This window comes from Nerophis lumbriciformis, linkage group LG32 (genome assembly GCF_033978685.3).
Source record: "Nerophis lumbriciformis linkage group LG32, RoL_Nlum_v2.1, whole genome shotgun sequence".
NCBI classification, from domain to species: Eukaryota; Metazoa; Chordata; class Actinopteri; order Syngnathiformes; family Syngnathidae; genus Nerophis; species Nerophis lumbriciformis.
The window spans coordinates 357,932-381,332 of record NC_084579.2 but is presented as its reverse complement, the minus strand read 5'-3'; the positions used below and the strand labels follow the sequence as shown (position 1 = coordinate 381,332).

At 42.4% G+C, this 23,401-nt stretch overlaps 1 protein-coding gene across 2 annotated transcripts in view; it reads right to left on the bottom strand.

Annotated features, from left to right (window-relative positions):
* Positions 1–739: 739 nt before the first annotated feature.
* The window catches only part of dock6 (dedicator of cytokinesis 6), an 81,382-nt gene continuing 58,720 nt past the window's right edge, over positions 740–23,401 (bottom strand). For both annotated transcript variants that reach the window (XM_061981245.2, XM_061981246.2), the window contains 8 exons: positions 21,227–21,241; positions 16,759–16,884; positions 16,558–16,647; positions 9,858–10,094; positions 9,657–9,800; positions 6,884–6,990; positions 6,648–6,821; positions 740–1,176 (listed from right to left, as the gene is read on the bottom strand). In XM_061981245.2, coding sequence (XP_061837229.1) covers positions 1,134–1,176; positions 6,648–6,821; positions 6,884–6,990; positions 9,657–9,800; positions 9,858–10,094; positions 16,558–16,647; positions 16,759–16,884; positions 21,227–21,241 — 936 coding nt within the window. In that variant the 3' untranslated portion in view covers positions 740–1,133. The remainder of the gene's footprint in view (positions 1,177–6,647; positions 6,822–6,883; positions 6,991–9,656; positions 9,801–9,857; positions 10,095–16,557; positions 16,648–16,758; positions 16,885–21,226; positions 21,242–23,401) is intronic.

The window sequence follows — 23,401 nt, the reverse complement described above, 5'->3', positions numbered from 1 at the left end:
ATGTAGAGTATGCAGAGTTGTCTACTAGTCCCTGTACTGTGTATGCAGAGTTGTCTACTAGTCCCTGTACTGTGTATGCAGAGTTGTCTACTAGTCCCTGTACTGTGTATGTAGAGTTGTCTACTAGTCCCTGTACTGTGTATGCAGAGTTGTCTACTAGTCCATGTAGAGTATGCAGAGTTGTCTACTAGTCCCTGTACTGTGTATGCAGAGTTGTCTACTAGTCCCTGTACTGTGTATGCAGAGTTGTCTACTAGTCCATGTAGAGTATGCAGAGTTGTCTACTAGTCCCTGTACTGTGTATGCAGAGTTGTCTACTAGTCCCTGTACTGTGTATGTAGAGTTGTCTACTAGTCCCTGTACTGTGTATGCAGAGTTGTCTACTAGTCCCTGTACTGTGTATGCAGAGTTGTCTTCTAGTCCCTGTACTGTGTATGCAGAGTTGTCTACTAGTCCATGTAGAGTATGCAGAGTTGTCTACTAGTCCCTGTACAGTGAATTGTCTTCTAGTCCATGTACTGTGTATGCAGAGTTGTCTTCTAGTCCCTGTACTGTGTATGCAGAGTTGTCTTCTAGTCCCTGTACTGTGTATGCAGATTGTCTTCTAGTCCCTGTACTGTGTATGCAGAGTTGTCTTCTAGTCCCTGTACTGTGTATGCAGAGTTGTCTTCTAGTCCCTGTACTGTGTATGCAGAGTTGTCTTCTAGTCCCTGTACTGTGTATGCAGAGTTGTCTTCTAGTCCCTGTACTGTGTATGCAGAGTTGTCTTCTAGTCCCTGTACTGTGTATGCAGAGTTGTCTTCTAGTCCCTGTACTGTGTATGCAGAGTTGTCTTCTAGTCCCTGTACTGTGTATGCAGAGTTGTCTTCTAGTCCATGTAGAGTATGCAGAGTGCTGTCAGGGCCTCCCTAAAGATGATGTTTGCAGTGCAGATAACTTCAGTATAAACATTGTGGAGGTGAGAGGGGGAGGGGCTAGGAGTGACATGTGTGTGTGTGTGTGTGTGTGTGTGTGTGTGTGTGATGATGATGATGATGATGATGATGGGGTGTGAGGGTGATTGTGCTATGACAGTGTGTAAAATATTGTGTGTGTCAGAGGAGGGGGCGGAGCCTCTTGCTGTCAGGTAAGCTTTAAGACTCCACTTTGCGAAGGCTGGAGCGACTGTAGGAGTTCCTGCATGTGAGAGAGAGATGAGTGTCAACATGACATCATTATGAGTGTTTATTCTTCAACATGACATCATTATGAGTGTCTATGCTTCAACATGACCTCATTATGAGTGTTTATTCTTCAACATGACATCATTATGAGTGTTTATTCTTCAACATGACATCATTATGAGTGTTTATTCTTCAACATGACATCATTATGAGTGTCTATTCTTCAACATGACATCATTGTCTCATTAGCATACATTATATATTCAAAGATTGTGTTATTATTCATTACAACTCACACATGCTGTTCTACACCAAAATTCATCTTTTCATTCTTCTTCTTCTTCTTTTCCAGCGCGCTCTACCTTCCACATTTTTCACCCAATTCAAACTGTTCCAACTTCACACCGTTCAGCCTATTCCAGAAAATTCCCAGATTTCCCAGAATTCCAGGTTTGGCAGGACATTTCTCCCTTTCCAAATGAATTGGACCATTTTTCAAACTTCCACATTTGTCAACCTATTCAAACCATTCCACCTTCGACACATTCCACCATTCTGGAAATTCAAACTAACATTTTTCCAAGCTCAAAAAAATTCCAGGATTTCCCAGAATTCCCGGTTTTTCGAACCATATTTCCACTTTTTTTTTCTGGCAACTACTCCTTCCACATTTGTCAACCCACTTTGACCGTCCAAACATTCCTCTTAATCAGGACAAAAAACTAAGTTGTTTTTTGAACTGGAACATTTCCGTGTTTTCCCAAAACTCCAGGCATTCCGTAATACCATTTCTCAATTAAAAATGTTACTACTTCAACATTTCTCCACCGTTTTGAAAAATCCCAACACCAACCATTTCAACTCATTCACATTTTTTTAGCATTTTCCCAAAATTCCCATTGAAATGAATGAAACATTTTTCCAAGTTACACAACTCTCACATTCAAAGCATTCCAACATCAACACCATCCACTCATCCTGGACATTCAAACTAACACTTTCCAACTTCCAAACCAAATGACAGTTTTCCTGGAAATTCAAACTCTTCAACATTGCAACTACCGTATTTTCCGCACTATTAGCCGCACCTAAAAACCACAAATTTACTCAAAAGCTGACAGTGCGGCTTTTAACCCGGTGCGCTTTATATATGGATTAATATTACGATTCATTTTCATAAAGTTTCGATCTCGCAACTTCGGTAAACAGCCGCCATCTTTTTTCCCGGTAGAACAGGAAGCGCTTCTTCTTCTACGCAAGCAACCGCCAAGGTAAGCACCCGCCCCCATAGAACAGGAAGCGCTTCTTCTTCTACTGTAAGCAACCACCCGCCCGCGTAGAAGAAGAAAAAGCGCGCGGATATTACCGTACGTTTCATTTCCTTTGTGTGTTTACATCTGTAAAGACCACAAAATGGCTCCTACTAAGCGACAGGGATCCGGTTCATGAAAAGACGCAATCTCTCCATCCGCACACGGACTACTATTTCACAGCAACTGCCTAAAGACTTTCAAGAAAAGCTGGCTACTTTCCGTGCATATTGTAAAAACAAGATAGCTGAAAAAAAGATCCGGCCAGAGAACATTATCAACATGGACGAGGTTCCACTGACTTTTGATATTCCTGTGAACCGCACTGTGGATACAACGGGAGCACGTACGGTGAATATTCGCACCACAGGGAATGAGAAGTCATCCTTCACTGTGGTTCTAGCTTGCCATGCTAATGGCCAGAAACTTCCACCCATGGTGATATTCAAAAGGAAGACCTTGCCAAAAGAGACCTTTCCAGCCGGCGTCATCATAAAAGCTAACTCGAAGGGATGGATGAAGAAAAGATGAGCGAGTGGTTAAGGTAAGTTTAAGTTTACGCGAAGAGGCCGGGTGGCTTTTTTCACACAGCTCCGTCCATGTTGATATACGACTCCATGCGCGCCCACATCACGCTGGTTTTAATATATTATTAAAGTTTGACTGACCTATCTGACTGTTTTTTTGACATTCCTTTAGCGCAATTAGATGCGGCTTACAACACGGGGCGACTTATAGGTGGACAAAGTTTTGAAATATGCCGTTCATTGAAGGCGCGGCTTATAACCCAGGGCGCCTTATGGTGCGGAAAATACGGTATCGCCCAGGCCTAACCTGAATATACGGAGAATAAACTGCTGGTTATAAACGCAAGCGCAAAGAGAAGGTGAAACATTGTAGCCAACGGAAGCAGAGAGCATGACTTTACTGTGTAAATATGGAACTTGGAGCCAAGCTATGCCAACATAAACGGAGTGCTTACCCAAAATGAACAGGAAAAAAACATCCCCGGCCAGCTGGACCTAACGGACAACTGTTCATCGATTAAGTCACTATACATACTATTGATCATGATACATGCCGCACGTCATGCTAGTAATTACAACTACAGTACATACACTGTCTGGCTAGCTGTGTACAAACAAAACATGAAATAATACTTTACAGATACTGCAATATGATTGTTGGTGGTTTTCAGTCAGTACAGATTGGTGTCCTATCGCATTGTGTTGTGTGTTACAAACTTGAAATCCATTCAGCTGCTAACACAAAACTAGCTTACTGCTAATGCCGTAGCATGCGGTCGCAAGGCCATGACAATAACAAATTCGCTACAGCTGGGTTATTATAACCTAAATAAAGTATTGTTGGTGGTTTTTGGATGGAAGTGATTTAGAGGCCAAAATGGATCTCTCCCATTAGCTGCATTGCTAGCCACCTACAACCAGCCAATTATTACAAATTAGACTGCAAAAAAAGTGCCACTCAACAGGTAGCGTCAAATCCATTTTGGGGGTGTAAATGTATTCATGTATGAATAGATGTGGTCTACTATGTAGTGGTCATTTTCAGGATCTAAAAGGTGACTGATTAAAATGGTGTTGTCTCTTCTCTGTCTCTTGTTTACACCACACAGATCTGAAAGTGTTTTGTGAAAACACTGGCCTTTTAACACCTTTCATGCAAATGTGCTGCTGCTGCAAACCGACTTTTTTTGTCCTACTGAGGAACATTGTTAGTAATCACAACTTGGAGGGGCGGTGAATAATCATTTTGTGGTTAGCCGCTGAAAAGAGTATCAACTTTCAAAAAGCAATGAGGATAAGCTGCCAAATCACGTTATCAGCCAGCAGTTAGAACCATTTGGTACACTGATAGTTGTATCTCCAGTTGAGGTTACACACCAGCAGAGCCTAAAATGACACTGATGATACTAGGGTTGTACAGTATACCTGTATTAGTATAGTACCGCCATACTAATGAATCATATTCAGTACTATACCACCTCGAAAAATGTAACCAAAACGCCATGGGTGGATCTACACCTGACATCCACTGTAATGATGCCAAGTACAGGAGCGTATCTAGTCGATACTACTACGATTACATCGATATTTTTTTTATCATCATACAATCTTTTTTCCTTTTTTTACAATGTATATTATGTTTATAAATATGTCAGTAAATATGTCCCTGGACACATGAGGACTTTGAATATGACCAATGTATGATCCTGTAACTACTTGGTATCACATCCATACCTAAATGTGTGGTATCATCCAAAACTAATGTCAAGTATCAAAGAAGAGAAGAATAAGTGATTATTACATTTGAACAGAAGTGTAGATAGAACATGTTAAAACAGAAAATAAGCAGATATTAACAGTAAATGAACATGTAGATTAATAATTAATTTTCTACCGCTTGTCCCTCATAATAAACGCCGGATAGTCGAACCTCGGATTCAGGAGGAACAGTGTGGTTTTCGTCCTGGTCGTGGAACTGTGGACCAGCTCTATACTCTGGGCAGGGTCCTTGAGGGTGCATGGGAATTTGCCCAACCAGTCTACATGTGTTTTGTGGACTTGGAGAAGGCATTCGACCGTGTCCCTCGGGATGGGGTATCGGACTGTCTGATTGTGGCAGTCCGCTCCCTGTATGATCAGTGCCAGAGCTTGGTCCGCATTGCCGGTAGTAAGTCGGACACGTTTCCAGTGAGGGTTGGACTCCGCCAAGGCTGCCCTTTGTCACCCATTCTGTTCATAACTTTTATGGACAGAATTTCTAGGCGCAGTCAAGGCGTTGAGGGGATCTGGTTTGGTGGCTGCAGGATTAGGTCTCTGCTTTTTGCAGATGATGTGGTCCTGATGGCTTCATCTGGCCAGGATCTTCAGCTCTCACTGGATCGGTTCGCAGCCGAGTGTGAAGCGACTGGGATGAGAATCAGCACCTCCAAATCCGAGTCCATGGTTCTCGCCCGGAAAAGGGTGGAGTGCCATCTCCGGGTTGGGGAGGAGATCTTGCCCCAAGTGGAGGAGTTCAAGTACCTCGGAGTCTTGTTCACGAGTGAGGGAAGAGTGGATCGTGAGATCGACAGGCGGATCGGTGCGGCGTCTTCAGTAATGCGGACGCTGTATCGATCCGTTGTGGTGAAGAAGGAGCTGAGCCGGAAGGCAAAGCTCTCGATTTACCGGTCGATCTACGTTCCCATCCTCACCTATGGTCATGAGCTTTGGGTTATGACCGAAAGGACAAGATCACGGGTACAAGCGGCCGAAATGAGTTTCCTCCGCCGGGTGGCGGGGCTCTCCCTTAGAGATAGGGTGAGAAGCTCTGTCATCCGGGAGGAGCTCAAAGTAAAGCCGCTGCTCCTCCACATCGAGAGGAGCCAGATGAGGTGGCTCGGGCATCTGGTCAGGATGCCACCCGAACGCCTCCCTAGGGAGGTGTTTAGGGCACGTCCCACCGGTAGGAGGCCACGGGGAAGACCCAGGACACGTTGGGAAGACTATGTCTCCCGGCTGGCCTGGGAACGCCTCGGGGACCCACAGGAAGAGCTGGACGAAGTGGCTGGGGAGAGGGAAGTCTGGGCTTCCCTGCTTAAGCTGCTGCCCCCGCGACCCGACCTCGGATAAGCGGAAAAAGATGGATGGATGGATGGATGGATGGATGTCCCTCATAATGTGTAGAAAATAATAGGTGTATAAATGACACAATATGTTCCTGCATACGTCAGCAGACTAATTAGGAGTCTTTGTTTGTTTACTTACTACTAAAAGACAAGTTGTCTATTTTATTTAAGGACTAAATGACAATAATAAACATATGTTTCATGTACACTAACATTTTTTGTTACAATAAAGCCAATAATGCCATTTTTTGTGGTGCCCTTTATTTAGAAAAGTACCGAAAAGTATCGGTACCAAAATATTGGTATGGGGACAACACTAGATGATACTAAAAGCAAATGAAAAGAAAGATGATGGTGCTTTCCGGAGTCAAATAGAAGCTGTTTGTAATGATTCTGCAGACTTTTTGCTACACTGGTGCGTCACCTCATTTCCTGGAGTGTGACACATTAAGGTTCTTCTTGAGTGTGAAGGGGGTGGAAAAGCTGTGTGAGCTTATTGTGTGTGAGAGAGTGTGTGTGTGTGTGTTTAATGTCTCAAGTTACCGCTGTGTTTGTGGAGCCGCAGTCGGCAGAGTTTTGTACAGCTGGGGGATCTTGCGGTTGAGGAGAGGACCGAGCGCTTCTTTAAGTTTAGTGTAGTTCCTCTCCAGCTCCCGGTGGTACTCCTTCTGGTCGGGCCCAATCAGAGACTTGTTCTTCCTCAGGGCGTCCTCACACCTGCACACATGTGTGTTTGTTCTTACAAGGCACACAATACGGAGCTCAGAGCGTGTCATCACCTTTTAGCAAAGTCTTTAAAGCACAGACGCAATTTGTTGTGATGGCGGAACAGCTTGGGGTCGTTGGGAATGTCGGCCAGAAAGACCTGCGCCACCTCCAGGGGGCCCTGTGAGGGGGAGGCTGCTGGTTACATATGTGCTGAAGAATGTCAACCTCCACAGCTCCGACTTCAGGCCCCACATAGAGAGGGGATTGACATTCCAAAGTGATGCAGGCTTGATGACATTTCTAACACAATAGACCATGAATACACAACCGGAGTGTCACAGCATCATACCATCATTGCAATTACCTTATTTATCGGACTATAAGGCGCACTTAAAATCCTTTCATTTTCTCAAAACTCGACGGTGAGCCTAATGTACAGAATAATTTTGGTTGTGCTTACCGACCTCGAAGCTATTTTATTTGATACATGGTGAAATGATAAGTGTGACCAGTAGATGGCAGTCACACATAAGAGATACGTGCAGACTGCAATATGATGGCAGTCACACATAAGAGATACATGTAGACTGCAATATGACTCAACAACACCAACATTTTGTATGTTCCATTGAAAATATAGAACATTACACACGGCACTCAAAAATCTATCAGAATGTTTTAGTAGGACTTTGGTAAGCTATGAAGCCACACCGCTTGATGGATTGTACTGTGCTTCAACATAGGAGTATTATTATGCTGTGTGTATAAGGTAAGACATATTATCTGCCGTTTTGTTTCACAATATTACGCAAAAGCAACTTTTCTTAGCTTCTGGTACCTGCTGATCTGTATTTGGGATCTGCATAAGTTCTGAAAATGTGCGCGCATCCGCTTTTGTAGTCCATGCCGACACCGTAGTGGATAATCTTCTTCTTTTTCTCTATCTTCTTGTTATGTGACATTCATCCTCCACTGTTGCCATTTCTAATATAAAGTAGTGTAAAGTTCTTACTTATATCTGTCAGTAAACTCACCATGAAAGCACTAAAACATACCGGTGTAATGACTTTACATTATTCACCCAATGAACTTTACTTATTAGAGTTCCGGTCGGACGGTTTTTCACGGGACACATTTCCGGTGTAATTTCCGGATGAGGAGATGTTGCTCCGCTATTGATTGAAGTAAAGTGTGAATGTCATTAAAACAGTTAGCGCCATCTTTTGACACTTCTTCCACTCCCGTCCTTGCACGCTACACCAAACAAAGATAAAGCTGGCCAAGTGGGAGGAACGTAAATAAGAGCGCCCACAAAACGGTGCATCCTGAAGAGACTGTCAGAAAGTGAGTTGAAGATGAAAATAAATAAAAACTCTCTCTATCAAAATGTAAAAATAGGACAAAAAGCTGACAAGTTGATGTTATTAAAGAATTTTAAAAAACTAATATTTGTCTATAAATATATGGATAACATTTATCTATAGTCTTTTTACAACAGACAGTGGTAAAGGAGTAGAAGAGAGAGTGGTAAAGGAGTATAACAGAAAGTGGTAAAGGAGTAGAACAGACAGTGGTAAAGGAGTAGAAGAGAGAGTGGTAAAGGAGTATAACAGAAAGTGGTAAAGGAGTAGAACAGACAGTGGTAAAGAAGTAGAACAGAGAGTGGTAAAGAAGTAGAACAGAGAGTGGTAAAGAAGTAGAACAGACAGTGGTAAAGAAGTAGAAGAGACAGTGGTAAAGAAGTAGAACAGACAGTGGTAAAGAAGTAGAACAGAGAGTGGTAAAGAAGTAGAACAGAGAGTGGTAAAGAAGTAGAAGAGAGAGTGGTAAAGAAGTAGAACAGAGAGTGGTAAAGACGTAGAAGAGAGAGTGGTAAAGACGTAGTGGTAAAGACGTAGAAGAGAGATTGGTAAAGAAGTAGAAGAGAGAGTGGTCAAGACGTATAAGAGAGAATGATAAAGACGTAGAAGAGAGAGTGGTAAAGAAGTAGAAGAGAAAGTGGTAAAGAAGTAGAAGAGAGAGTGGTAAAGACGTAGAAGAGAGAATGGTAAAGACGTAGAAGAGAGAGTGGTAAAGAAGTAGAAGAGAGTGGTAAAGAAGTAGAACAGACAGTGGTAAAGACATAGAAGAGAGAGTGGTAAAAGACGTAGAAGAGAGAGTGGTAAAGAAGTAGAAGAGAGAGTGGTAAAGACGTAGAAGAGAGAGTGGTAAAGAAGTAGAAGAGAGAGTGGTAAAGACGTAGAAGAGAGAGTGGTAAAGAAGTAGAAGAGAGAGTGGTAAAGACGTAGAAGAGAGAGTGGTAAAGACGTAGAAGAGAGAGTGGTAAAGAAGTAGAAGAGAGAGTGGTAAAAGACGTAGAAGAGAGAGTGGTAAAGAAGTAGAAGAGAGAGTGGTAAAAGACGTAGAAGAGAGAGTGGTAAAGACGTAGAAGAGAGAGTGGTAAAGACGTAGAAGAGAGAGTGGTAAAGACGTAGAAGAGAGAGTGGTAAAGAAGTAGAAGAGAGAGTGGTAAAGAAGTAGAAGAGAGAGTGGTAAAGAAGTAGAAGAGAGAGTGGTAAAGAAGTAGAAGAGAGAGTGGTAAAGAAGTAGAAGAGAGAGTGGTAAAGATGTAGAAGAGAGAGTGGTAAAGAAGTAGAAGAGAGAGTGGTAAAGAGGTAGAAGAGAGAGTGGTAAAGAAGTAGAAGAGAGAGTGGTAAAGACGTAGAAGAGAGAGTGGTAAAGAAGTAGAAGAGAGAGTGGTAAAGACGTAGAAGAGAGAGTGGTAAAGACGTAGAAGAGAGAGTGGTAAAGACGTAGAAGAGAGAGTGGTAAAGACGTAGAAGAGAGAGTGGTAAAGAAGAGCACCTGGTTGACGGTGGTGCCCACGCAGCCCTGCAACACCATTTGCAGCATCTTGGAGTCGGCCGGGTCCTGGTTGGTGGCGAATGCCAGCTCTTGCGTCTTCTTCTGCATGTCCTCAATGGCCACCTCGATGGGCACGAGAATGATCTAGAAAAACAAACAAATGAGGGTATTCTCCTTTCCCCCCTGCCGTGTCGACATTACCTCTTCCTTGTGAACCACGTTGATGCGTGTCTTGATGTACGGGAAGGCGTGTGAGGCGGTGAGGATGGTTTTGCGCTTGTACTGCTCGTGCAGGTCGCCGTGAGCGCGGCCGTCCAGCGTGAAGGGTGTGCAGTACATGAAGGTGCGCAGGTTGTAGTTCTTGTCAAAGTAGGTGATCCTTTCTTTCAACTCATACGTGTCGAAGAAAGGCTCCACGTAGGTGATCTGGAGGTAGGCCTGAAGAGTAGTAGACACACACACATACTATTCAATCTGTATTACTGAAGAGTAGTAGACACACACATACTATTCAATCTGTATTACTGAAGAGTAGTAGACACACACACATACTATTCAATCTGTATTACTGAAGAGTAGTAGACACACACACATACTATTCAATCTGTATTACTGAAGAGTAGTAGACACACACACATACTATTCAATCTGTATTACTGAAGAGTAGTAGACACACACACATACTATTCAATCTGTATTACTGAAGAGTAGTAGACACACACATACTATTCAATCTGTATTACTGAAGAGTAGTAGACACACACACATACTATTCAATCTGTATTACTGAAGAGTAGTAGACACACACACATACTATTCAATCTGTATTACTGAAGAGTAGTAGACACACACACATACTATTCAATCTGTATTACTGAAGAGTAGTAGACACACACATACTATTCAATCTGTATTACTGAAGAGTAGTAGACACACACACATACTATTCAACCTGTATTACAACACACTGGGTTGGTCTCACATAGAAGAACACTTACAACCATTAGTATGTGGAATTCAATGAAGGAATGAATTAGGCAAAGAAATCAAAGAGTTTACTAATATGATCCAGTTTGAAGGTCTACTGAAAGCCACTACTAGCGACCACGCAGTCTGATAGTTTATATATCAATGATGAAATCTTAACATTGCAACACATGCCAATACGGCCGGGTTAGCTTACTAAAGTGCCATCCATCCATCCATCCATCTTCTTCCGCTTATCCGAGGTCGGGTCACGGGGGCAGCAGCCTAAGCAGGGAAGCCCAGACTTCCCTCTCCCCAGCCACTTCGTCCAGCTCTTCCTGTGGGACCCCGAGGCGTTCCCAGGCCAGCCGGGAGACATAGTCTTCCCAACGTGTCCTGGGTCTTCCTCGCGGCCTCCTACCGGTCGGACGTGCCCTAAACACCTCCTGTCGATCTCACGATTCACTCTTCCCTCACTCGTGAACAAGACTCCGAGGTACTTGAACTCCTCCACTTGTGGCAAGATCTCCTCCCCAGATGGCACTCCACCCTTTTCCGGGCGAGAACCATGGACTCGGACTTGGAGGTGCTGATTCTCATCCCAGTCGCTTCACACTCGGCTGCGAACCGATCCAGTGAGAGCTGAAGATCCTGGCCAGATGAAGCCATCAGGACCACATCATCTGCAAAAAGCAGAGACCTAATCCTGCAGCCACCAAACCAGATCCCCTCAACGCCTTGACTGCGCCTAGAAATTCTGTCCATAAAAGTTATGAACAGAATGGGTGACAAAGGGCAGCCTTGGCGGAGTCCAACCCTCACTGGAAACGTGTCCGACTTACTACCGGCAATGCGGACCAAGCTCTGGCACTGATCATACAGGGAGCGGACTGCCACAATCAGACAGTCCGATACCCCATACTCTCTGAGCACTCCCCACAGGACTTCCCGAGGGACACGGTCGAATGCCTTCTCCAAGTCCACAAAACACATGTAGACTGGTTGGGCAAACTCCCATGCACCCTCAAGGACCCTGCCGAGAGTATAGAGCTGGTCCACAGTTCCACGACCAGGACGAAAACCACACTGTTCCTCCTGAATCCGAGGTTGGACTATCCGGCGTAGCCTCCTCTCCAGTACACCTGAATAGACCTTACCGGGAAGGCTGAGGAGTGTGATCCCACCATAGTTAGAACACACCCTCCGGTTCCCCTTCTTAAAGAGAGGAACCACCACCCCGGTCTGCCAATCCAGTGGTACCGCCCCCGATGTCCACGCGATGCTGCAGAGTCTTGTCAACCAAGACAGGCCCACAGCATCCAGAGCCTTAAGGAACTCCGGGCGGATCTCATCTACCCCCGGGGCCTTGCCACCGAAGAGCTTTTTAACTACCTCAGCAACCTCAGCCCCAGAAATAGGAGAGCCCACCACAGACTCCCCAGGCACTGCTTCCTCATAGGAAGACGTGGCGGTGGGATTGAGGAGGTCTTCGAAGTATTCCCTCCACCGATCCACAACATCCGCAGTCGAGATCAGCAGAACACCATCCTCGCCATACACGGTGTTGATAGTGCACTGCTTCCCCTTCCTGAGGCGGCGGATGGTGGTCCAGAATCGCTTCGAAGCCGTCCGGAAGTCGTTTTCCATGGCCTCACCGAACTCCTCCCATGTCCGAGTTTTTGCCTCTGCGACCGCTGAAGCCGCACACCGCTTGGCCTGTCGGTACCTTTACTAAAGTGCAATTTTAAATTTTGCGCGAAATATCCTGCTGAAAACGTCTCGGTATGAAGACGTCAGCACGTGACGTCACGGATTGTAGAGGACATTTTGGGACAGCATGGTGGCCAGCTATTAAGTCGTCTGTTTTCATCGCAAAATTCCACAGTATTCTGGACATCTGTGTTGGTGAATCTTTTGCAATTTGTTCAATGAACAATGGAGACAGCAAAGAAGAAAGCGGTGTATTGCGGCTGATTGCAGCAACACAAACGCAGCCGGTGTTTCATTGTTTACATTCCCGAAAGATGACAGTCAAGCTTTACCATTGGCCTGTGGAGAACTGGGACAACAGAGACTCTTACCAGGAGGACTTTGAGTTGGATGCGCAGACACGGTACCGTGAGTACGCTTCCAAACATTTGATCGCTTGCCCGTACGTGCGTGCCGCTATGTGCATGTCACGTACGTAACTTTGGGGAAATATATGTGCTGTATGAACTTTGGGGAGGTGAAGGGTACTTTGGGCTGTGGGATTGAGTGTGTTGTGCAGGTGTTTGAGTTGTATTGGCGGGTTATATGGACGGGAGGGGGGAGGTGTTTGTTATGCGGGATTAATTTGTGGCATATTAAATATAAGCCTGGTTGTGTTGTGGCTATGTCTTGTGTTTATTTACTGTTTTAGTCATTCCCAGCTGAATATCAGGTCCCACCTGCCTCTCACAGCATCTTCCCTATCTGAATGGCTCCCACTGCCCTCTAGTCCTTCACTCTCACTTTCCTCATCCACAAATCTTTCATCCTCGCTCAAATTAATGGGGAAATCGTCGCTTTCTCGGTCCGAATCGCTCTCGCTGCTGCTGGCCATGATTGTAAACAATGTGCAGATGTGAGGAGCTCCACAACCTGTGACGTCACGCTACTCGTCTGCTACTTCCGCTACAGGCAAGGCTTTTTTATCAGCGACCAAAAGTTGCCAACTTTATTGTCGATGTTCTCTACTAAATCCTTTCAGCAAAAATATGGCAATATCGCGAAATGATCAAGTATGACACATAGAATGGACCTGCTATCCCCGTTTAAATAAGAACATCGCATTTCAGTAGGCCTTTAAGAAACTTTAAAAAGTATTTAAGTAAATTACAAAGAAGAAGGTTCTCCAAGGTTTCTCATAGTCATTCACATCGACGTCCCACTGTGGTGAGTTTTTCCTTGCCCTTATGTGGGCTTTGTACCGAGGATGTCGTTGTGGCTTGTGCAGCCCTTTGAGACACTTGTGATTTAGGGCTATATAAATAAACATTGATTGATTGATTGATTGAAGAAGAACCATGAAAAACATTTTAAACTTACTGAAAATGATATGATCTTATTCATCTTCATTCACTATGTATTTATTTTGTAGAATGCTATGAGGTACAATGGTGTACACTAGAGATGCGCGGTTTGCGGACACAACCGCGGAGTCCACGGATTATCCGCGGATCGGGCGGATGAAAAAAAAAAAAAAAAAAAGATTTTATCCGCGCGCGGGTCGGCGGATTAATTAGATTTTTTTTTTTTTTTTTTTTTTGCGGGTGGAAGTTAAACCAATTGGTAAATATATATACATAGTTAAATGTTGTTACCCACATACGAAAAACGAGCAGGCACCTGCAGCATATGCCACAACAGAAGAAAAAAAAAGAAAAGAGATGGACACTTTTACGGAGCGGAGAAGGGACGCCTCGCCGGGGTCCGGGACCGAGGCCCCTTCCCCCGAGAGGGCCCCACCGGGAGCCGTAGCTGAGGCGATCCGCGAGAAGGGCCCGATGCACGTCCAGGGTCACCACCGCGCCCACCGCACCGACACCCCGCCTCGTCCGCCTTCGCCGCGGCCGGCGTCACGCGCAGCAGATAAGCAGCTTACCTGCCCGCCACCCCCGTGGCCGGGGGCTCGTAACATGGGTCACTCCGCCCGCTCCGCCCGCGCAGCTTACCTGCCCGCCACCCCTGTTGCCGGGGGCGCGTAACAGGGGTCACTCCGCGCGCAGTGCGCTCACGAAAGGGGTGGGGCTCACCCTGGTTGATATAGAGAGCAGGACGGTGGCCATGGAAGTTGGAACCCGCTAAGGAGTGTGTAACAACCCACCTGCCGAATCAACTAGCCCTGAAAATTGATGGCGCTGGAGCGTCGGGCCCATACCTGGCCGTCGCCGGCAGCGAGACGCGCTTGGAGATGCGCTCAGCGCGGCTCCCATATGATTGCGCACTGGTGTGCGTCTGGGTCGTGACAGCGTGGCACGCGAATGTCTGTGCTGCATTGGATCAGTCTCCTTTCTTTAACAAGCAAAAGCTTTATAACCTCACCATACCTGCCAACTTTTGAAATCAGAAAAACCTAGTAGCCAGGGTCCAGGGGCCGCAGGCCCCGGTAGGTCCAGGACAAAGTCCTGGTGGAGGGTTCAGGGCTTCGCCCCCCGACGCAAAATGATTATTAGCATTCAGACAGGTTAAAATGTTGCTAAAACCATCACTTTTCTATCAGTCACAGTGACTTTTCAAAACAAAAATATTACAGCAAAAATCATATGGGTTGATTGACATGTTTATTCTGTAAGCTAACTTCAATAGTTTGAAATTATTTTGACAGTTAATGCCAGTTATCCTGTCAACCTTTCACAAGACTTCAATTTGTTCATTGAAAGTATAAACACTTTTTACAGTAAACAAATGGTAAAACAGTACTAAACAATTCCATTAAAAAAAAAATTGGTGTCATTATTAACTTTCTGTCCAAGCTTGTATAATCTACTGCCTTGTTCAATTGTAAAAAATATTCTGTGCCTAAAATTCACATTTCTATCACAATTATCATACTGTAAACATGGTAAGCTAACTTCATTAAAATTAATAGTCCTGTCAATAGCATGGAATTACAATTCAAATGTAGTTTTTTTGTAAGCCTTTCAAAAGAATTCAAAATATGAAAAATTAATGAAAATTAATTGAAGCCATCAGACACTTGAAAAGTGGCACATCACATCTCTAATGTAATCATTTGAACTTTTCAACAGAAATAGCACTGCAAAAATATTAAGGACATACTTCTGTATTTTGGTAGTTATGCTGTCAACATTTAACAAGATTTCTTCAACTTGGACTTGAAAGCATAAATAGTATAAACACTTTTAACAGTATGTCGTGCTGTGAAATACAGCCGACAGGATTGCGCACCAAACACGAAGCAAGGCCAAAGCGCATATGCATGGTGCAGGAGAACAAAGGACTTCTTTCATTTAAGGTTTGTGATAAACCATCAAACTCATTCATTAAAAGGACTCTATAGTAATATAAAGCGAATTTTTCTGGACATTATCATGCAAGAAAAATTTATTTTTGGGACCGCGATCACCGCGTAATGATTTTTAAAGGTTGCATTACAAACATTTAACTGTCCCATGTGATCAGCCAGTGCGATTGGAAGTCCATGCTCAATTATTGCCTCCATAAATAAAACTTCGGCATTTATCACATCCAAAGAATCTGTTAGGGCGACGAAAAACGTTGAAAGTTTTCCACTTGTATCGCTAGCAACGGCATTAGACTTGTGTTTTTTTGTCCCAACATGGTCTTTTACATTGCTAATTCCTCCGTGTCCGATCGAAAAATCTTGTCTGCACAAGGTGCAATTCGCGTAGTTTTCACCCTTTTTTTTTTTTTAATTAATGAAAAACCGTATTTTTTATCACTGCAACGTAACCCGGAATAGGTTGATGAAAACCGTACGAATTATGGGAAAACCGGAGTAGTTGGCAGGTATGCCTCACTAATGCCTTGCATCGTCTATATTAGATATATAACAACGGGCGGGTGCGGGCGGATGGCGGGCGGGTGCAGTTCTGATCAAACGTTACATCGGGTGGATGGCGGATGGTTGACGACTTTCTGACGCGGTTGCGGATGAAATAAATTGCCTATCCGCGCATCTCTAGTGTACACATTGAGAAGAGGAAGTGAATAAAAGAAAAAGAAATGGGGTAGGATTGAATAAGTTCTGCTTCTTCCTACTCCTTTTTGAAGAACTGGAGCTTGTAATGAAAGTATCAGGTTGGAATGTTATGCATGTGCCAAATAAACTTCAACCATAAACAATATTTTGCACTAAACATTCTGGACATATTTTCACATCGTATAACAATTTTTGGCCCGCAACATCATTATTAGCAATGCATGTTACCTTGTTGGCGTCCAGTTTGGTTTTGTCTACTGGGCTGGAGTCCTTGATTATTTCCACCACCTCATCACCAAACCTCTCTGAGTAGAACTCCTGCACAACACACACACACACACACACACACACACACACACACACACACACACGCTCAGCAAAAACATCTCAGTTAATCACCTTCAGTGCTTTTATTTGTGCTCAACGTGCCTCCAGCCTGTGGGAGATCTCAGCCAACTTGGTGATTGACGGCTCCTTGTAGACAAATTCCTGCTCGTCCAGGTCTCCAAAGTGAGAGCCGTAGAAACCCACCCGGAAGTAAGTTCCAAACATTCTCTGAACACTGGGAAGGAGACATGCGCTACATTCATTTAGTATTCATGACACAGGTTATTGAGGCAGCCTAGGACTAGTGTTGTCCCCATACCAATATTTTGGTACAGGTACCAACATTATTTCAATACTTTTCTAAATAAAGGGGACCACAAAAAATGTCACTATTGGCTTTATTGTAACAAAAAATGTTAGTGTACATGAAACATATGTTTATTATTGTCATTTAGTCCTTAAATAAAATGTTGAACATACTCGACAACTTGTATTTTAGTAGTAAGTAAACAAACAAAGACTCCTAATTAGTCTGCTGACGTATGCAGTAACATATTGTGTCATTTATACACCTATTATTTTGTACACATTATGAGGGACAAACTGTAAAAATTGATTATTAATCTACTTGTTCATTTACTGTTAATATCTGCTTATTTTCTGTTTAGCATGTTCTATCTACACTTCTGTTCAAATGTAATAATCACTTATTCTTCTCTTGATGATACCACACATTGGTCGTATTCAAAGTCCTCATGTGTCCAGGGACATATTTACTAACTTTAAAAACATAATATACATTTTAAAAAAACAAAAGAAAATGTTGTGATGCCAAAAAATATCGACGTAATCATAGTAGTATCGACTAGATACGCCCTTGTACTTGGTATCATTACAGTGGATCCACCCATGGCATTTGTTTACATTGTGACGGTGGTGAGCTATTGTATCCTCCTACGGTGTGTAGTGAAGCATGTTTAGCTATTCCTCGTCCTGCAGTGATAATTTTACTTGTAAGAAACTTACTTTATTTGTGGCCATGGAGACCAGGATTAGTGATTTAGAAGTAGCTAAAACACTGTGGATGGATGTTAGCTGCATGTCTTAAAGCAGCTCTTCCTGAGGGTGTTTCAGTGACTTCACCTTTATCTTTACGTTTTACACCAAAATGCATCCATTCTCCCTTTTCTGTCTACACACTGTGTCTGCTTGTAAGTACTCTGTGTGTGTGCGCTGCCCAACATGCTCCTCTGCTTTTAAATCTACACACTGTGTCTGCTTGTAAGTACTCTGTGTGTGTGCGCTGCCGAACATGCTCCTCTGCTCGTAAAACCAGCAATGACAGGTGGACAGGTACTTTTCAGAGGCGGTATAGTACCAAATATGATTCATTAGTATCACAGTACTATACTAGCACCAGTATACCATACAACCCTACCTAGGACAGTCAAAAAAATTACCTGGCTAATTATAAATTGTCGACTTTTAGCCTTGTATTTGTTCACACATATATTTATTTCAACAGTCAACTCGCGTTTATTCTTGTTAATTGGTTCCGGGGCTGACAATGGTAACTGAATTTCAGCAAAGTAGTAAATATTAATCATAAATTGAATATTTTTCATAGCAGGAGCATACAAACATGTTTATGACTTTCTAAATACAGTTTTAATGTTATGAGAGACATGAAATAACACCCACATAGTCACATTTACACTTGTTAATCCAATATAGTAGACATGATAATAGAAAATAAGTATTGACTTTCAAACAAAACAACAAAACACGGCCACATTTTTATCTATGCTCGATTATGGTGATCTTTTTTATATGAATGCTACTCATTCCTGTCTGCAGATGGTGGACTGTGTTGACCATGCTTCATCACAAACTGTAGAGCCATGACTCACCACTGTGATGTACCCTCTTCTCTGTCCACTAGGACAGTGTTTTTCAACCTTTTTTGAGCCAAGGCACATTTTTTGCATTGAAAAAATGTGGAGGCACACCACCAGCAGAAATCATTAAAAAACTAAACTCAGTTGACAGTAAAAAGTCGTTGTCGCAATTGTTGGATATGACTTTAAAGCATCACCAAGCATGCATCACTATAGCTCTTGTCTCAAAGTAGGTGTACTGTCACCACCTGTCACATCACACCCTGACTTATTTGGACTTGCTCTTTTCCTGTGTGTAGTGTTTTACTTCTTGTCTTGCGCTCCTATTTTGGTAGCTTTTTCTCTTTTTTTGGTATTTTCCTGTAGCAGTTTCATGTCTTCCTTTGAGCGATATTTCCCGCATCTACTTTGTTTTAGCAATCAAGAATATTTCAGTTGTTTTTATCCTTCTTTGTGGGGACATTGTTGATTGTCATGTCATGTTTGGATGTACTTTGTGGACGCCGTCTTTGCTCCACAGTAAGTCTTTGCTGTCGTCCAGCATTCGGTTTTTGTTTACTTTGTAGCCAGTTCAGTTTTAGTTTTGTTCTGCATAGCCTTCCCTAAGCTTCAATGCCTTTTCTTAGGGGCACTCACCTAATGTTTATTTTTGGTTTAAGCATTAAGACACTTTTTTACCTGCACGCTGCCTTCCGCTGTTTCCGACATCTACAGAGCAATTAGCTACCGGCTGCCACCTACTGATATGGAAGAGTATTACACGGTTACTCTGCCGAGCTCTAGACAGCACCGACACTCAACAACAACACATCATTTGCAGACTATAATTACTGCTTTGCAAAAAATATTTTTAACCCAAATAGGTGAAATTAGATAATCTCCCACGGCACACCAGACTGTATCTCACGGCACACTAGTGTGCCGCGGCACAGTGGTTGAAAAACACTGCACTAGGAGACAGTGTCATTGCTACACTTTTATTTACAAGGCTCTTCTGGGACTATTGCCTTAATAAATTTGTGCATTGATGTCACGGAGAAGTAGCAACTCTTATGCACTGAGATCCAACCATCAGATGTTGCTGGCACTGAGCTGGGGAACAAAGCTTTTGTCTCTGCAGCTCCTTGTGCTTGGAACATGTTACAAAGTGACTGGAAGATGACTGCATTTTTATCCTTATATGCTTTTAAATCTAAACTGAGAGCGTTTGAAGGAGCCTCAGTTATCTGTAAGTGTTTGACTTGATGTCCATCCTAACATTTTAATGTGTAACTTTGCTGCCTCTTGGCCAGGACTCCCTTGGAAAAGAGCTTTTTAATCTCAATGGGATCTTTTCCTGGTTAAATAAAAAAATAAACAAACAGGCGGGACTGAGGCAGAGCCAATCGGAGGCCACGATATTGAACAGTGTGCTCTGATTGGTTTGATCTCCTCCAGTGGCCAATATTACAGTAGTATTCATATTTTTACTTTATATAGTTCAAAAAAGTACAACAAGGAGAAACCCCCCCCCCACAAAAATCAGCTATGGAGTGAAGTCGCAAACTACGACGCGCAATGTGGCGAGGGACGTCTGTAGGTGGTTACGAGTGTGGTATACTTTTTAAACGTGGGTCTTATACAGTTGTGCACTATGTACAGTACAGGCCAAAAATTTGGACACACCTTCTCCTTCAATGTGTGCTCTTTATGTTCATGACTATTTACATTGTAGATTGTCACATCAAAACTATGAATGAACACATGTGGAGTTATGTACTTAACAAAAAAAGGTGAAATAACATGTTTTATATTCTAGTTCCTTCAAAATAGCCACCCTTTGCTCGGATTACTGCTTTGCACACTCGTGGCATTCTCTCCATGAGCTTCAAGCACACCTGTGAAGTGAAAACCATTTCAGGTGACTTCCTTTTTGAAGCTCATGGAGAGAATGCCAAGTGTGTGCAAAGCAGTAATCAGAGCAAAGGGTGGCTATTTTGAAGAAACTAGAATATACAAGATTAAGTACATAACTCCACATGTGTTCATTGATAGTTTTGATGTGACAATCTACAATGTAAATAGTCATGAACATAAAGAAAACACAATGAATGAGAAGGTGTGTCCAAACATTTGGCCTGACTGTATGTCATTTACAGTATGAGTTATATATAGATATACCTCCTTACAAATATTATACTGAATTTGAACAAATGCACATTCAAACCCTGTACACAAACATGTATGCTCTGATTGCACAGTATTGATGATACACAAATAGGAAGCTGTTTGTTTACGTCTTCTCAATTTCGACTTGTTATTATTATGTTATTGCTACTAGTACTGAAGAGTCTGCCAATGTGGCTGCTGTCACAACATAGTAAAGAATATACTTCATAGAACACTATTTCTCTGCTTCTTCTTACTCCTTTTCAAACATGTTGAATTGTGAAACCGTAAACACGTAACCTCGTGTGCAACTGTTACAAGAAATGGAACACAAGCCTCATGCCACTCACCAGTCAATCACACGGGAGGCGGGACAAGACCATGTGATGAGGAAGACAGAGAATATTGTCAATCGCAAACATATGACCAGCAACTGCAAGCCTTAATCCTGAACACTAAACGATACACATATTTGGAAATATTCTGCATAAAAACTCAACACATTTCAGAAATTAATGAGTTACCTCCCATCCTGAGCTCTGTAAAAAAACAAAGAACAGAATGAGAAGCCACAAGGAGAAATCCTAAGGACCTGATAAGTACAGTACAGTAGTACCTCAATTTACCAGCTCAATTGGTTCCATGACTGAGATTATATTATATTCATTGAAATAAATTACAATTCATTTAATGTGTGCTTTCCCCCCCTAAACATCACAATTTTAACATGTAAAATACCTTTTAAAAAGAAAACAAACATTTAGATAATACTGTTTGAAAAACAAAACAATAGCCTGTACTACAGTACTGTAGTTTTATTTGGTAATGTATTAATAATGTAAGGCACATGCGTCAAACTCAAGGCCCGGGGGCCAAATCTGGCCCGCCACATTATTTTATGTGGCCCGCAAAAGCCTGGAAATAATATGCGTTAATAAAATGCTTCATCTTTTCCCACTAAATATATTTGTTCTTTCCCTTTTGACATTATAAATCATGTACGGCATGCAATTGCATATCTTTTAATATGCAATATTATCAATATCAAAATATATTATCATCTATTCCAAAAATACTTTTTGTTAAAATAAAGGTAAATACTGTACTTAAATATCTGCTTGACTTATGATTTCAAAACAAATTAAAGCTGCAAGCAGCATTGGTCGGGCCCGCGTATTTGGCAGGTGCTAGTCCTAAATGTCCCAATACTTTTGTCCAGTGATAGTCATAAGTGTCCCAAAACTTTTGTCTACTTTTAGTCTGAAGTGTCCCAAGACTTTTGTCTAGTGTACCTACCTTGTCTGCATTGTGTGGGCATGTTGGTGCTTCCTGCTTTTAAGCAGCCATCTTAAAAAAACAGCAGCGCAGCGGTTCTTTGAAGGCTCATAAAATCAAAACCGGAGCAGTTAGAAAAAAAGCGCTTCTGTCGTTGTAATCACAAGGGTTCAATCTCTCTCCTGTGTTAGTTTGAAGCCGAAACGACAAACGCGCTCAGAGGAGATAGTTTTTGAAGGAAGGTGACCGGTTTTTACAAAAAATTTGTTTTGAAGAGGGAATAGCAAACTTCCTGTTGATTTTTAATGGGGGTTGTCAATCTATGAAATGTAGGTCTAAGTGAGACCTACATAGGGATTTTTGTTTCATGTCTCTCCGACTTTCCCAGTGGGAGTTACAGGCAGTTTTGTCATTTTTTTCTTCCGAGGAGCAGTTTTTTTTGCGTTTTATTAAAAAATTGCAGTAGAGCGCAATTTTTAGATTTGGGGTTAGGTTTTTTTTTTAGATCACAATTTTAGCCAGTCCTGATGCGTGTGTTCAGTTTGGTGAGTTTTGAAGCATGTTAAGGGGGTCAAATTACAGCTCAAAGAGGCAAAAGTGACTGTTTTTAGTACTTTTTTGTCTTGAAGGGGGAATTGCCAACTTCCTGTAGATTTTTGCCCGAGGAAATTAATTAATGAAAAGTAGGTCTAAGTGAGACCTACATAGAGGTTTTTGTTTCATGTCTCTATGACATTCCTACTGGGAGTTAGAGGCAGTTTTCTTCCTAGGGGGCGCTAGAGCGCAATTTTGATTTTTGAGGTTCGGTTTTTTATTAAAAGGCAATTTTTGGAAGTCCTGATGTGTGTGTTAAATTTGGTGAGTTTTGAAGTATGTTAAGGGGGTCAAATTACAGCGCAAAGCTGCAAAGTGCGGAAGAATAATAATAAAGAATAAAACCTTACAAATTCAATAGGTCCTTATGCCATTAATTAATTAATTAATTGCTAATTAGGGCCATGCGGGCCCTAATTAGCAATCAAATTTTAGACTGTAAAAATGTCAATAGATTTTAGGGTCAAATTCCACCGACTGAGTTTTTGACCGTAAAATCAACTTTGGTACTGTTTTTTTCCATATACAGTAAGACACTAAAACATTAAAAACAAACAAAAAAACATTTAAAAAAACCCACGATTTTACGGAAGAAAAAAAAGGTAGCTCTGTTGCTTGAATTTTACCGCTAAAAACAGTGGTATTGTTTCTTTTATATGCTGTAAAAAAACTGCTTTTACTGTAACATTCTGGTGACTGAGCTGCCAGTTTTTAAAGTAAAATGTAAATATTTATTTTGCAGCTTATGTAAAAAATATATTGTTAATGTATTATACATATACACGTATATTCATATATTACTCATTGTTAAAAGCGACTTTCTGAGGGCA